This window comes from Ictalurus furcatus, chromosome 20, assembly GCF_023375685.1.
Source record: "Ictalurus furcatus strain D&B chromosome 20, Billie_1.0, whole genome shotgun sequence".
NCBI lineage: Eukaryota > Metazoa > Chordata > Actinopteri > Siluriformes > Ictaluridae > Ictalurus > Ictalurus furcatus.
In genome coordinates this window covers 3,424,343-3,440,945 of record NC_071274.1, presented here as the reverse complement: position 1 = coordinate 3,440,945, position 16,603 = coordinate 3,424,343, and the positions used below count along the sequence as shown (strand labels likewise).

Sequence of the window (16,603 nt, the reverse complement as noted above, 5' to 3'; positions counted from 1 at the left end):
ATCAGCAAGGACCTAAGTAAAGTATGTTTCTCTTTTCACCGAGTCTGAAAGCCTTCTCCAGTTCTGAAAATTGAGGTCTTTTCCAATCCAGGTCCAATCTTTACCATTGGTTACAGGATAGCAGAGGGTAGATCGGCGATAGATCACTGCCATCTCTAGTATCGATGTGTCCTTAATTCTTATTTGTCACTTTTTTACATTTTTAAAAAATTTTTATTTAATGGTTGCTTGCTGCTTCTTAGGGATCTCAAGGGCCTGGTGGTGACCCTGAGCTCTGAAGGTCATCTGCAGTGCTCGTATATGGGCACGGATCCCTCCTTCTTCACCGCACCAAAGGTGGACTCCCGGGAGGTCAACTACGACGAGGTGGACGCCGAGATGAAGGCTCTCCAGAAGGTCATCCGTGAAACCACCAGGAACCAGGGTAGGACAATTATACGTCTGTCCCAACAAGAAAACAAACCAATGTTCTATTGACAGAGCGGTGTTTTACTGTCATTTGGCTGAACTTTGTGCGTATCAGAAAAGACATTATGGACACTTTTTTAAAACAACCTAACAGGTGTGAGAGACTAGGCAAATATTTTCCCGCTGGTGTGTGTGTTGGAGAGATTTGACCTTGTTGTGTCGGTGTCGGGATTAAGAGTAGCTTTTTGTGCACCGTCGTACTAACACCAATCACGAAACCTTAGCAAGCGTTAACCACCAGTGTTTACTCTAATAACAAAGCCAGATTCAAGGCCTCATCCTGACCTGATTTAACCTTTGGTGGTGCAGGAGACTGGAAGCCTTTTGTGTTCCAGAACAGAGCCTTTGTGTCCTTTTGAGGACGGGAGGGTGAAAGAAATTCTCTCTCCTGTTTTATGAGGCTGAAATGGACATTGGCTGTGTTAGGAACCCATCAGGGAGAGTCTTTACAGTGTAAATCTGGGCTGCAGGTTTTGGGCCTGGGCGTGTACATGGTAGTGCCTGGTGCTTTCATTCAGATAAACATCTGATGATAAAGAAGCAGCTGTTGTGTCGGAGGACGTTTGGTCTCTCTGAATCTGCAGAAGTTTTATTTTTTTTCTCTCTCTCTTCTCTTGAAGACGTTTTCAGCAGCCTGGCTTTACTCACCGTGTCTGCACATTGTCAAAGGTTTTCTCGGTTTTTAATCTGTGACAGCAGTTCGAAATGTTGCCAATGCGTAGGCTTTGTTTTCAGTCATCTTTTCTCCTGAAATGTGCAGTTGCCCAAGGCTCTTTGGCATTTCTGACGACCCGAAAAAGTTGAAGGTCACAGATCCTCAGGATGAGCATACTCATGGGACGTTTTTCTAAGTACCTTGTAATGACTTCTGCATGTTTTTAGATGTTTAGTGCTTTGTTTCGAACGTGGAATTGTAGCGCTGTGTTCATTCAGCCTAGCATATTGCAAAACGAAAAAGACGTCTCGATGCGAAAAGCGAGAAAGGTTTCAGTTCGGGTTTGGCGTTGTGCACGACCTTCCAGACAGAGCTCTGGGTCGCTGCTCCACCGTAAAGCGTCTCTGATTGGCTGATGCACAGTTACGTCAGAGTACATCTCATCAGTGTTTTCTTTTCTCTCTCCCCTGTTTTTCTTAGACGTCATCCCCAAAGCTGAAGCAGAGGATGACCTGACAGTGACTGCTATTGTCTCCACCAACCTGGACGATGTCTCGGTACCCGTCACTTCACATATACACGATATAGACGTAGACATATGACGTCTTTTAGTCACCATTCACATCGCAGTCGACACAAAGCCAATATTTGGGGGGGGGGGGAGGAGTCCATTGAGATATAAGGGTTGTAATGGGAAAATAGCATTACGTGGACATACACCGATCAGCCGTAACATTAAAACCACCAGCCTTATATTGTGTAGGTCGCCCTTGCGCCACCAAAACAGCTCTGACCCGTCGAAGCATGGACTTCACAAGACCTCTGAAGGTGTGCTGTGGTATCTGGCACTAAGACGTTAGCAGCAGATCCTTTAAGTTGCGAGGTGGGGCCTCCGTGGATCGGACTTGATTGACCGGTACATCCCACAGACGCTCGATCGGATTGAGATCTGGGGAATCTGGAGGCCGAATGAACACTTTAACAAGTTACCATGCCGTTACCATGAAGGGAAGGAGTGTACTTGATCTGCAGCAATGTTTAAGTAGGTCATACGTGTCAAAGTAACAACCACATGAGTTCCAGGCCCAAAGGTTTCCCAGCGGAACATTTCCCAGAGCGTCACACTTCCTCCACCGGCCTGACTTCTTCCCATAGTGCATCCTGGTGCCTTCTCTTCCCCGGGTAAGCGCTCGACACGCACCCGACCGTCCACATGACGTAAAAGACGCCAGCTTCTTCCTTTGCTCCATGGGCAAGTTCTGATGCTCACGTGCCTATTTCTAAGGCATGGTCAAACCTTCCTTGGAACCCTTTTGTTAGGTACTAACCACTGCATACCAGGAACACACCACCACAAGACCTGCCATTTTGGAGAAGCTCTGACCCAATCATCTAGCCAGCACAATTTGTCAAAGATCTTTACGCTTGCCCATTTTTCCTTCATCCAACACATCAACTTTGAGAACTTACCTTTCGCTTTCTGGCTAATACTGTACATCCCACCGCTTGACAGGTGCTACTGTGACGAGCTAATCAATGTTATTTACGTCAGTGGTTTTAATCTTCTGGCTGATCGCTGTACATGTTACATGGGTAAAAGAATGTTACTTTATTATCATTTTAAGATAAGGCAAAACATTTATGGACTGCGAACCCGGTGCTTTCACACACAGGTCAAATCCAAGCGTTTGTTTCCATAGCGTAATCTTGAGTCCATAAACTCTGAGTGGCTTTTTATCAGTTAATCGGCGTATGCGATGTTAGTTTTCTCACGCTGAATTTTTTTTTTTCTTTTTCTCTCCACAGCAAGCCCTTATCCTGGAGATAAACGGCATTGCTGTCCCTTCTGTTACAGTCAAGGTACAAACATACACACAATGTTCTCGCTTCCTCATACATGACAATTTTTGCAGACAGTCACCCGAATTCTCGAATCTGATTGGTCCGAAGGCGTCGATTCATTTACGTTACGGCTCTGACGTTAAAGCACTTGTTCTAATACGATATTGTTTCTATAGTAACACCTTACACAGGCTTGTAGGGCAGATGTTCCACATAAATAAAATGGTAAAAAGCTTTTTTTTTTTTTTTTCAGAGGTAAAGTTGTAATAAGGTTTCTCAGAAGCATGACAAGGTGCATTTTGGTGAAGGAACCACTGTTGACAGGAACTTACTTGTTTAGCAGATGTTCCACAACATTAAATGTAACTTTAAATGGATAAAAAGTACGATATGTTATTCTTAAATGATTATTTTTTTAAAAATTTGTAATCATTGGGAGATTCCTTCAGTATAAGAGGAATAAAACACTTAATAAAACACACAGTTGTCGATGATTTTCCTAGAACAGCACCACCCTGAATGTTTTAATCCATACTTGATATAACATATCAATTTTGAGCGCGTGCCTAGTGTGAAGTTTATTCTGAAATATGTCTTCTAATCGAATTTTCCTCTGTGCTTTTCCCAGATTAAAGTGAGCAGCCGCTTTGCCGTCCAGAGCGCGAAGATGAGTGTGTGTGTTCAGCCACCTCTGGCTGTCACTCAGGACCAGTTCGCATTAGACTCCTTGGGTACGTTCGCCCGTCTCTCCATTCCGTTCCTGTTGCTTTTTTACGTTTCAGTGACACGTATGATGTATGACCGGTCTGTTAACCGACGTACAGCGTTTAAAATGTCCGCTAGGTTTAAAAATAAATAAATAAATAAAAATAAAAGAAATGACTGTAATTGACAGTCGGCCTCAGAGCTTGGGGAAAAAGAAGGAAAAAAACCGTCCTGATCCAAGTAAAACAGGTGAATACGTCAGTGCTGAGTTGTTCCACTCCTCCGTGGTGTTGTGATGGAGGTGGACACAGTGGAGATGGAGCAAGAGGCTGATACGTGATACCCACTCGCTCTTTATCTCATCTCTCATTTGTTTGCCGTGAGTGTCCGGAGAGACTCGCGGATGCTTATTATCAGCACTGTAACAGATCTGACAGATCAAAGGCTAGCAGCTAGGAGACAGATTAGCAGGTTACATCCTGTCTTTGTGTGTGCGCAAGTGAGGACTTTCGTCAGGACTCGGCATCGAAAACAGCCAAACGCATACACACACACACACACACACACACGCGCACACACCGAGCGACAGGAAGTCTGCTTGAATGCTTTGATCAAGAGTGCAGGTCAAAGGCTGATGTTTCTTTGGCCTTATGATCAAGAGTGATGATGCAAGAGGAGCATGGATGTTTTGAAGGAGATTGATTGAATTGAAAGCTCTTCATGAGCTCACCATGTTAGGATGATCCTTGTGTTAACATATAGGAGGATTCAAAAGTCAAAAGGGTGGGGGGGGGGGGGGGTGGTATGTAGTTGTAGTACGAACACAATCCAAAGTAAATTTATGATTGGGTAAAGAGATGCCAAACCTGCTCAGCGCGTAACACACACACTTTTCACTCCAGCAGCATCGTCTAGGGTTTCTCCCCACCCCTAATATGTCATCCGCCAGGCCAGCGTGCCGGGCTGAGCCATTAGAACCTGGCAGCGGTTGAGGAAGTTTGAAACGCACACCCACTTTCACTCACTTGACAATTCAGAGGCTTCTTTTGGCTGCCACTCTTCATATTCCTTCTTATCTTCACGCTTTATCCTCAGACTTTTTATACATATATATATACCCAAGGTGTGAGAATTGCTCGGCACACACATACCATTCATCCGTTTGCAAACACACACCGGATAAGTCCTCGAGGCGTTAATCCGAACAGGCCGCCTTTCATGCCTCTTGATCTTTATCTCAAACGTTAAGGCAAGCGTACCGGCTCGCTCGTGCCGTGACTCCTGGCGAACAGCGCCAGCTCGATTTAAATTTCACTTCCGCCAATTGAAGAGACGGAGAAGGTTAACTCCCTCGTCTCTTGTTCTGAACTTCCGAGCGAGTCTTTCCTTCGTCGATTTCTTCATCCCGTGTGTCAGCGTTTAAAGTCAACGGGGTCTTCGAGAAACACCTTTTGGTTTGAAGATGTGTGAGCCAAAACGGTCGATGAGTACATATAGGAAAAGGTTTTTGGGGTCGACATCTTACTGTATCTTTGTATAGACAAATGTCAGGAATATCGGACAGTTTCGACCTTGCGGGGTCTCCATGAGGACGTCCGTAAAAACCCTATTGTCTTCTGAGTTTGCGAGAGTGACTTGTAAAATTACACAATCGTTCTGTGGGATCGGAAAGAATTTCCTATGACGATGATGACTACGATGATGACGACACCCTCCAGCAAACGAGTCCAGAATCGATCACGGGTATATATGGAGAATTAGGGCCAACTGTGAAAACGCCCTAAGATGATTTCGTTTTTTTCTTTTTTTTTTGTATTGTTATTCCAGCTCATGTGACTCATAGATGCTACGATTCCTTATGATACACACACACACAGGCTCCTTTGTTTCCACTCTCTCGTGTTCTTTTATTCCTACTTTCTCGCTTTCAGCTATACTAAGGGTGTAACCATTCAATAAATTCAGTAACAACGCAGCGTTTCAGTGTGTAACGCTCACGAGTTCACGTTTCTGCTCGGCGACTACAGATATTTTCTTTCCTAAACAAATCACGTTGATTAACCTCTAAAGGAACGGGTTATGTTCGATCAGCTCAGACGTGTCTGAGATTTCTGCTTCTATAGTTTTGCACTGGAGCTAAAAAACAAGGAATCCAGTTTATAAAGCTATCAGGGTGGTGTTTTTGTTTTTTTTGGTGCCGTGCAAACTGACCGAGAGGCTTTTTTAGAAGCTTCATGCCAGGCCTCCCTAGATTGGCAGGTCTAATAGTACCAGTGTTTCAGGTGTTGTCATATTCGATGTTTTTTTTTCTTTTTTTTTCTTCTCCTTCTGAATGTTTGAAAGCTGTTTTTTGAACCCAGGTGCCTAAATCGTGACACACAGCCCTCCAAACTGTCAAGCCGCTTAATCTAAACTCAAACTAAACTCAATCCCGGATGCCAGAACGTTTCGTGCAGGACTTACAGGAGCCGAGTGGAGCTTTAGCTGAGAATCCAGGTATTATTGATGTTTTAATTAAGCTCGACAGGGAAAAGAAAAGAAAAAAAAATGAACGGAGCTGATTTGTTTTCATAGTGCAGTCAAAAACAGCTTGAATATAACCAAAAAAGGGAATTAAATTGGTTGAATTCTCAATCTCAAAATGCGTGTATACACAGGGATGATAGATTGGTAGATATAAGGCACTATTAAGTATTCATGTGAGTTTTGTCATTGTTTTGGAACACTCTAGCTTATAGATAAGGGTAACGGGTAAAAGGTAACCTTGTACACGTATTCAATCTGAATGGTATCGAAGCATCCCTGTAATATATATACAGCTCAAGCTTATTAGTGTTCTTATGGTTTGAAGCGAAAGCTAATCTGTGAAATGATCACTTCAGGATAAATCCGTTGGCTATTTGGATGCCTTATTAAGTTACTCGCGATTTTGACCCCGCTCTATTTATGCCTGACCCTTCACTACATCACGAGACACCAGTCTAAACTGATCCTAAGTGCTCAGGGGGCATGTAGACACTGCTTTTACACACCCCGTGGGTCAGAGGTCGGCGTTTCCCCTTCAGCAAAAAAAAAAAGAAAAAAAAGCGACCCCCCACACACATAATCCTAAACGCAAAACCCAGAACGTCAAATCCACCCCGACAAAGAAGTGCACTAGGGAATGCCTTCCTTAAGTGCTCGCTTTGTGCGTGAGCGTGAAGTGTGTGTCAGCTCGGCCATGACCCCTCTCAAGAGCGCGTCCCAAGGGACGGCCGGCCAGGTCGCCCAGGATCAAGAGAGGTCGCCCGAGATGCCCTGTAGTTTACTCAGAACCCCTGAAGGCACTCCGAGATCCAGAGTTATTTCTTCCTCCTTTCTCCGTCTTGTTGCGCTTTCCTTTTCTAGCCGCCGCTAATGGTGTGGGAGTGAAGCGTGGGTGTTGTTGGAGTTGGAGGAGTCGTGTGTTTGTCCATGGTCCCTGGTATGGAGAGGTTAAACACTTGCCCTTGCAGACAGATTGAAAGAGGGTGGTGGTGGAGGGAAAAACAGAGAGACGTCAGGATGACAAACTGGTCTCAAGGCCCGAGATGCATGAAAATGTAGAGCGAGAGAGAAATATCTCACCATATTAAGGGGAAAAAATTAAGACGTCTCTGTATCCGATGAACTCTTGAGCACAAATCTTCCGCACAAATGATGTGGTTTGACGTGTTTCCACTCTAGTAATTGTGGGTTAAAAGGCTTAAAAAGGAAATTGTATATCATGGCAGTTAGAGTGACACATTTATCATGAAAGAAGCTTCTCAGGAATGTGACGTGACGTGATCATGCCAAGTGGGCGGGGCCTTCCGCCTTCTTTCACGTGCTACGTTTCAGATAACGAGGTGGTTACCAGTGGGGGAAAAAAACCAAACAATGATAACAGTGATTTATTGTTGAGTTTTATTTTTTTATTGCTACATTTTAAGAAAAGGAATGGTATAGATATTAGTAAATAATCCATAAATAGATCGATGCGAACAAAATTTTGGTTTGTACTTGTATTGTCTTGCCTTAAGGGTGAGAAAGGAATGGAGGGCTGAGAAGAAGAAAAGAGTAAAGCGCAGGCTGGTAGAGCACTTAATCTCTCGGCGGTTCTCAGGAATCCCGGGACATAGCTGCAGCTCGCTCACCTGTGCTGGAACCTAACACGTGGCTCGTTAACTCATGAGCTGACGCCCACCGGGCGGGGCGGGGCCCTCGTGCGAGTGAGAAATTTGAACAGAGGCACACTTTCTTATATAAAACAGACAGTACATCCAGTCTTCTTCTCCTTTATCACCATCTTATTTACACCTCACTACTCATGGCGTAGTGCATGCTTGAAATCGCAAACTCTCCTCCCCGTCTTTCTCTTCCTGTTACGATGTTCATGAGATCCTGGGTTTAAACCATCATGTTTAACACGTCACTTAAACGCTTATATCGATAGTCACCAAACGTCAAGTTCTAAGCACATTGGCCGTGCTCTGCGCGTGGCAGGGATGACATCATATCTCACTTCCTTGTCAATCAGAGCTACAGTACGTATGCGGAAGAGGGCAGATAGCACTGAACGCAGAGTCTGTCATGCCACGCCGCGGTATGAAAAGACGTGTTTGGCTGGCTTCACACGTCATGGAGGGAGTACTTGTTGATCCTCCCAGGTTAATAGCTGTCGTACGATGACCAAGACTAAACAATTTGGGAGAAAATGAAGGGTTGGGATATCCAAAAAATCATCAAGAAAGAAATTAGATACATTCATGAAAATATGTTCTTAAAAATGTATAAAACTTTGTACAGTTCCACAAAAAAAAATTCTATTGTTATTTATTTTCTATATTAATTAATTAATAGTGTACACTGAATATTTTCTGGTCAAAATATTATTATATTTTTTGTCTATATTAACAAAAAACTTGTTAATACATTTAATCATTTTTGGTAAAACAGTTTCTATTTGTTCTATATTAATTCATAAATTGCTTAAGGTGGTCCGTTAAACAAAACAAAACAAAAAAGCGCAGAAGGAAATATACTTCTCTGAATATGCAAATAAGAAACACCACCAGTTAATCCAGCATTTGCATATTAGAACCTGATTGGTTCTTACATTTTATGATGCAATAACACTCGCTTGTCATGTGTTCAACACTTACTCAGGTTTTTCCAATTGGGTTTCTCACTCCCTTTGTGTATGTGCGTGTGTTTAAGAATACAGTAAGAACACTGCAGTAAAATATCTCAGGGAATTTCATCTCGTAAAACATTGTGAGGTTTAAGTAAGTCCTGTGTCACTCACGTATTGCTTTTGTCATCTTGGACACATCCTTAGTCACAGTTTTTGTATTTGACCTTCAGATTAATGCTTGTGTTTGCAGGGAGCGGCTCTCAGGTAGTCGTGGCGTTCTCAGCTTTTCTGAACGGCCACTACACACCAGCTGACCTGACAGGAGACGTGGCCGTGTCCTACAGTTCACCCACGGGTACACACGCACACACTCACACACACTCATACCATTCTGTACTTTGTGTACCTGTTATTATGCCTGTGTTAGTTTTCTCTACCTAAGCAGTAGACTGTTCTAGGTTTATAGTAGTTCTGGGTGTTTGAGTTTCACTAATGTAGCTAAATAAAAGATTAGCATATCCCACAGCGCTGTTGAATTCTTGGAAAACTATTTGAATTGCTGAAATCGCAGTCGCACGAAATTATTTCGAAGAGGGCTTTGGCTGAACACCAAATCTGTCGCGTTGACGACGCGTCTCGGCCCAAATCTGTGGTGATTTTGAAAAATTACAAGTTCCTGCGAGAATTTCTACAATACGATCTCAAAAATCACGATATACTGGGGGGACTGGTTAATACATTATCGTTTCTATAGTAACAGTTTACACGGGGATTTTGCTACACGGTGGTCGCACCACATGAACAGATTTTTTAAAAATGCGCATAATTGTTTCTACGAGGAGACGTTTATTTAGCATTTTTGTAAAGAGTCTCCAGTGTCAGCGCTTTGCGTAACAGTCAGATATGTACATATAAATAAATAAATAAATAAATAAATAAATAAATCAAAGTGTTCGGACTTAAAGAGAGAAAAAGAGAGCTTGTTTCATTGACATTAAACAACATGTAAGTCCAAATGGATCAAAAGTATGTGTTCTTTAATTTATAATAAATTCTTAGTTTTAGCATGTTGTCCTTGTATAAAAGGAATAAAAGTCTTTGGGACTTGCTCTTATAGGAAAATAATCAACAGTAATTCTGCTTCACATCAGGCTACATCACATCACCACATTGTTGATAATTTTCCTACAACTGCACATCCCCCCAGTGTTTTATTTCTTACATCTTTTCCTTTTGATTTTTTTTTAACGCTCTAAATCCTACCTGTTTAAAAGACTGTTAATGTACTATTGATGTATTACGTTTGATATGACGTATTGAATTTTTATTCGGGACGTGTTTATAATGTCACGAACGGGTTTTCCAACTGTAAGTTCTAACGTGACGTGAACGCCAGATTTGTTTTCGATCCTAGTGTTGCAGTGAGGTGAGACTTGTCTAAGTTTAGAGTTAAAAAAAACAAACAAACAAATCAAACATTTAATGCATCTGATCAATTGCCTGGTCAAAATATGAACCTTTTCTGTATTTGACTCATAAACCTCAAGACTCCATTCCGAATGGCTTTACCAGTTCTACTGACCAAAACGTATCCAACAATCGATACTAAATCAACCTTCGGAGAAACGTCGAACATGCGAGCGTGTGAGGACGCTTCTGGATCCGGACGGCGTTCACGCTCTGGAAGACATTATCCTCGTCCCTCAGCGAGCCTCTTTATTTCAGCGCAAATGTCACGCTGTATTTTACGATTATTTCGCTCGATTCGGGGGAAAAAGTCTTCACGGAGAAAAAGTGAAAAGGCCGCCGTTTGTGCCGTTGTTTCCTTTGGACGGCGTATAGGTTGGCAGAGGCTCATGGAAAGCTTCCTAAACGAGCTTTAAATCTGGACTCTTTTTCATTTTATGATTATCCCTCTAAAAATAAGTGAGTGGAAAGGCTGTCTGTTTCACAGGCTGCTCAGGCTGACATATTAGATCACAAATGGAACCCGCTTCTTTCTTTCTCACACACACACATCCTGCCACATTGGCCATTTAACACCGACTTGTTACAGAGCGGGGAAACCCCAGTCACAGTGAACATAAAACGTTTTACAGTGAACACACACACACACACACACACACACACACATCAGTTCCGTGCTCCGTCTGTGTGTGTATCTAATCACCCTGAAAGGATCAAGTGTGCTGTCTGTCGGCATTTAATATTTTTTTAATTCATAATTATCTTGCAGTCTCTGTGAAGGAGGCGTGTCCTTTCTTTTAGTCTCTGTGAAGGAGGCGTGTCTTTTCTTTTAGTCTCTGTGAAGGAGGCGTGTCCTTTCTTTTTCCGTCTCAGTGAAGGAGGTGTGTCTTTTCTTTATCTGTGTCCGTGAAGGAGGCGTGTCTTTTCTTTATCAGTCGCAGTGAAGGTGTGTCCTGTGTGTTATTCCCAGTAAAGGTGTGTCCTTTCATTATCAGTCCCAGTGAAGAAGGCGTTTCCTTTCATTTTCAGTCCCAGTGAAGGAGGCGTGTCCTTTCTTTATCAGTCCCGGTGACGGAGGCATGTCCTTTCATTATCAGTCCCAGTGAAGGGAGGTGTGTCCTCTGTGTCAGTCCCAGTGACGGAGGCGTGTCCTTTTATTATCAGTCCCAGTGAAGGAGGCGTGTCCTGTGTGTTATTCCCGGTGAAGGTGTGTCCTTTTATTATCAGTCCCACTGAAGGGAGGTGTGTCCCTTGTGTCAGTCCCAGTAACTGAGGCGTGTCCTTTTATCATCAGTCCCAGTGAAGGGATGCATGTCCTCTGTGTCAATACCAATGAAGGAGGCATGTCCTTTCATCATCAGTCCCAATGAAGGAGGTGTGTCCTTTCATCATCAGTCCCAGTGAAGAAGGCGTTTCCTTTCATTTTCAGTCCCAGTGAAGGAGGCGTGTCCTTTCTTTATCAGTCCCAGTGACGGAGGCATGTCCTTTCATTATCAGTCCCAGTGAAGGGAGGTGTGTCCTCTGTGTCAGTCCCAGTGACGGAGGCGTGTCCTTTTATTATCAGTCCCAGTGAAGGAGGCGTGTCCTGTGTGTTATTCCCGGTGAAGGTGTGTCCTTTTATTATCAGTCCCACTGAAGGGAGGTGTGTCCTCTGTGTCAGTCCCAGTGACGGAGGCGTGTCCTTTTATTATCAGTCCCAGTGAAGGGATGCATGTCCTCTGTGTCAATACCAATGAAGGAGGCATGTCCTTTCATCATCAGTCCCAATGAAGGAGGTGTGTCCTTTCATCATCAGTCCCAGTGAAGAAGGTGTGTCCTTTCATCATCAGTCCCAGTGAAGGAGTCATGTCTTCTGTGTGTCAATAACAGTGAAGGAGACATGACCTAGACACACACACCTAAAAACCCATTCACAAGTCAGTCCATTCCCAGACTACTCTGGTTTAAGTTTTAAACCACATACTTCACAGTCACTCACACTCAAACAGCGGTCCGTAGGGCAGCTGCCTGTGTCACATTAGCACCTGCTGTCACCATGCCAGCATGACTCTTAACACCCTCCACACAACCCGGGCCAGAAAAAAAAAGAAAAACAAACATCAGTAAAGGGATTAGCATCTGTCAAGACCACTTAGAAAACCACTCAGCTGGGATTTACACACTTTTAGAAGCCTTGTCTTGTGTAGATGTTGTGACAGACTGCACAAGCCGTAGTGTCCACGTCAAGCTCGGTGCCGCGATGCAGCTTTCTACCATCCACTTACCTCAAAACACATTCCCTCCGATCCTCGAGCACTGCTCGACTGGTCCCACCATCTCTCAGGGTACAATCAAGGCATGCATCAGAGAACACATCATGTTCTCCGTTCTGGCACCTAGGTGGTGGAATACACTTCCCCTAGATGTCCAAACAGCTGAGACACTGGTGGTCTTCAATGGACATCTAAAGACCTACCTCTTCCTAAAAAAAAAATCAATCGTGTTGTCCGTGTGCTTTTGTTACTATAGTAACAGAGTTTTTAGACTGAAGGTATTCTTAATCCGAAACCTAGTAAACCAGTATCGCGATGAATTTATTGATAGAGACTTCAAAGCACATCTGTAAGTCGCTCTGGATAAGGGCCGTCTGCCAAATGCCCTAAATGTAAATGTACACACTCGTACCGTTTAGGAATCACCCATAGAAACCTGTTATTGCACAGCAATATTATCTCAGTGCTAGCTCTAAAGTCAGCTCGAACCTGCCGCTATGGCTGCAGCAACAAGCGCATGGAGCCAAGTGCCAGATGTTGGGATTTTGTCAGCTCTAACGAAGCATGAGCTACACAACAAGCAGCATCAAAAGGCGTTCTACGACGCATACAAACTTTACACAGGACCCAACACCTAGGCAGCAGGGTGTTAAGGTAGCTTAAAAAAACAGCGAGAAAATGAGACACTTTTTTTTTTTTTTTTTTTGGTAATAAGGTTACACTGCAAGTTTATTTTTATTAGTAGCAGTTTTCAATAACTATGAAATAAAATACTTTAGCTCCCAAATGTATTTGATTCAGAACTGTCTAATGCAGACAGTGAACCCAAACAAATCCCCAAAAAAGGAACTTTGTCCCCTCCAGTGATAAACCCTTGGGGGTAAGAACATATTTATGTAATCTGAAACATGTACTATAGGATTTCTCATGGATTATCTGATCCTAGATCAGTGTAAGAGGACCTTCAGCTGTAAGCAATTTTAATCTGTGATTATTTCCAGGTTAAAAATGTACTTCTTAGGCAGCGTTGACAGATTTAAACCTAAACTCGCCAGCACTGTAGGTAACGCTGTCGAGAGACGTCTTGTGTTTTCAGAAGCGTGGTTCGAATGACTGATGTGGCCGCTACTTAAAATGCCTAGCAGTATACGCAATGGCAGTTTTTCCCCTTTTAGCGAATAAATAAAGAGGCGAGGCCCTTCCAGGGAGGCACAAGGGCTTGCCGGGGGTAGTTAGAATTTCCGTTACATCGGGAAGCACACGTCGGGAGGTGTGTATTCGTAGACGGCCATGCCAAATCGGGTCCTGGAGGAGTTCGGAGACGTTTCAGCTCCGTTCCAGCTTCATCTCAGGTGTTATTTCAGAAGGTGTGACATGCCTGCGAGTATTGAGTGCCGTGACAGCTATTATGACCCCGAGCAGAGGAAACCTAAGAAGTTAAAGGCTTTTTAAAGAGGAGTGACGTCCTGTCAGAGCGAAAAAGTGAGGCATTAACACTGAGCAGTAGTCCTCTCCCTCCACCTTTTGACTTTTGTGCAGACTCCAGAAGCGGGTCAGGTCTTACACGGACATCACATTTGTACAAACGTCCACTTGTCCTATACGAAGGGACAGAATATTTTCCCAGAAAATTTTCTTTTACGGAAGTGTGCGAGGCGAAGATTTAGCCTTTTGTTTTATTACGAGCTGGCTGTGTCTCACTTCATGAAGTGTCTACCCTATTTCTTAGGGTGTCTTGCATCGAAATGACAAGTTTTCCCCAAGGTATTCCTTTCATTGAGCCGCAGCAGAACTACCTCCACCAGACCAACCACCGACTTTATTTATTTATCCATCCATCCATCCATGTTCTATACCGCATATCCTTCCTTCAGGCTCACGGGGAACCTGGAGCCTATCCCAGGGAGCATCGGGCACAAGGCGGGGTACACCCTGGACAGGGTGCCAATCCATCGCAGGGCACAATTATTTATTTATTTGTTTGTTTGTTTGTTTGTTTGTTTGTTTGCTGTAAACGTTAAAATGCCATCTCTCGTTCTAGTACTTCACTGCGTATCGATAGTACACATCTTACATAATTTCCCATTGTTGGAACTTGCACTAAAAGTGTGCATGCTTCACAGATGTAATCTGTGCATCTTCACAGATGCAATAAATCTATAAATTTCTATGATTAGAAGTCGGTTAACAGCATGCTTGGCTTATGTGTTCCTTTAAGATCTCCGACGTAGGTATTAGTTTTATTGGGGAACATTTTGGAGCTCAACGTTTTCATTACAGACTTGGTTTTTTTTTTTTCATACACTTCCCAAAACCTGACTCCGAACAGCAACAAAACGCCAAGCGTGTCCATATGTGTGTGTGTGTGTGTGTGTGTGTCTGCATGCATGTGTTATCTCCAGTAATGTGTTTAGTTACGTTGTTTTCTACCAGATTTACCTTGGGAGCAATTGCGTGTGTCAGTTTGTCGGTCTGTGTGAGGCATGCTGGGAAAACGAGCTGCGCAACATAATGTAAAAGTTACTTTTGTTTCTCTCTCTCTCTCTCTCTCTCTCTCTCTCTCTCTCTCTCTCTATCTCTCTGTCTTTGTCTCTCTCTCTCTTTACGCTGCCCATGACAGAGCTGAACCCTGCAGGTGAGTGCCGCCACTGACGGGAAGGACTAGAGCAGTGTTTATGCTAGTTTGAAACATGATATCTGGAGTGCTCTTTCTCTCTCTCTCTCTCTCTCTCTCTCTCTCTCTCTCTCTCTCTCGCTCTCTCTCTCTAACACACTAAAATCCATCCATACTTTCATTTGGTCTTTCACACGCTGCTACTCTTGTGCATATACAGATGTGTATAGAAAACACACATCCAGAAATTCATACACAGACTTCACATCATATTCACATAAAGCCCATTCACTGTCACATAAACCACTATGTAAACATCTTTTTTTTTTCTTCTTCTTCTTTTTAAATCAGCGGAAGCCTCAGCATCAGTTTTACGAGCTCTTTTTACATTGTTTTTCAATCAACTTGTAGGTTTTGAAGATTGAGTTCATTTTACACCCCTTCCACTGGGTTCGACAAGTCAGTAGCCTGGGGACGAGCAGATTTTTTTTTTTTTTTGTCCGGGCTATTTGTTGTTTTGAGTATTGTTGTTATTGTTGTTTTTGTTGGGCAAGTTGAGAAAAAAAAATCTAGTGAAAAGAAAATAAGCCCATCTCGGAGCTGTCGTATGATTCTCCAGTTCTAAGAAACAGTCAAGTTGACGTTAAGCGTATCTACTCGAATCATTTTTTTTTTTTCCAAGCGTTCCAAGGAGAGTACAACACATCTCATAGTTGAAACAAAAGGATAATCTTTCAGGACTACACAATCAACTTGTATGTGATACTTGCCTTAAGCTGATATTCCATATTTAAAGTCAAAGTGGGACTAAATGATCGTTTTCTAGCTTCTAGGTACAATTCACAATTTATAGATTACCGCTGCTTTTCTACTGACGCGGAACCGTGTAAACTTTCTTTTACCCACGAACAATCAGTTGAATCAATTCAACTGGGGCTCTGAGTCCAGATTCCTAACAAGCTGGGATATGTGAAGAAAAGAATTTCACTGCGCTGTAATGTATACGTGACAAATAAAGGCGTCGTCGTCTTCTATTAGCGTGGTCTGATTCGAGCAAGGATAGCAGAGGCTCATTCATGATGGGAATGTGACCTTTTTTTGGTGACCTCGTGTCTATTAAATGAGAGTTTGTCTGCTCCCAGTGACACAGAACAGTGTTTAGATGACATTTGGAGGAAGGTGCAGTGTCCGCGCAGGCCTGTAAGTGGTGGTAGAGGTCCCAGCAGACACGGCAACGCTTTAAAGGATAGATCAGGTCAGCCATGGCCATCTGGGAACAGCATAGATGGTGCAAATCAGATATCTTTTAGCCCCATCGGTTTCTAGCAACGACACGTGCCACCCCAAAAAAGCTTCAGACTCCAGAAAATTGTTTCATTTCTACAAGGATTTGAAATGAGACGACAAGCTTTCTGAAATCACCCCAAGGTCAGATCACTCCAGGGATGGCTCCAGTTCCATTCCCA

The 16,603-nt window shown here is 43.3% G+C and overlaps 1 protein-coding gene across 5 annotated transcripts in view; it reads left to right on the top strand.

Moving 5' to 3' along the window:
* bbs9 (Bardet-Biedl syndrome 9) overlaps positions 1-16,603 on the top strand; it is a 113,832-nt gene that overhangs the window by 22,798 nt on the left and 74,431 nt on the right. For 4 of the 5 annotated variants that reach the window (XM_053650933.1, XM_053650932.1, XM_053650935.1 and 1 more), the window contains 6 exons: positions 243-424; positions 1,604-1,680; positions 2,930-2,983; positions 3,594-3,696; positions 9,055-9,159; positions 15,144-15,158. In XM_053650933.1, coding sequence (XP_053506908.1) covers positions 243-424; positions 1,604-1,680; positions 2,930-2,983; positions 3,594-3,696; positions 9,055-9,159; positions 15,144-15,158 — 536 coding nt within the window. The remainder of the gene's footprint in view (positions 1-242; positions 425-1,603; positions 1,681-2,929; positions 2,984-3,593; positions 3,697-9,054; positions 9,160-15,143; positions 15,159-16,603) is intronic. The other variant, XM_053650934.1, reaches the window with a different exon arrangement.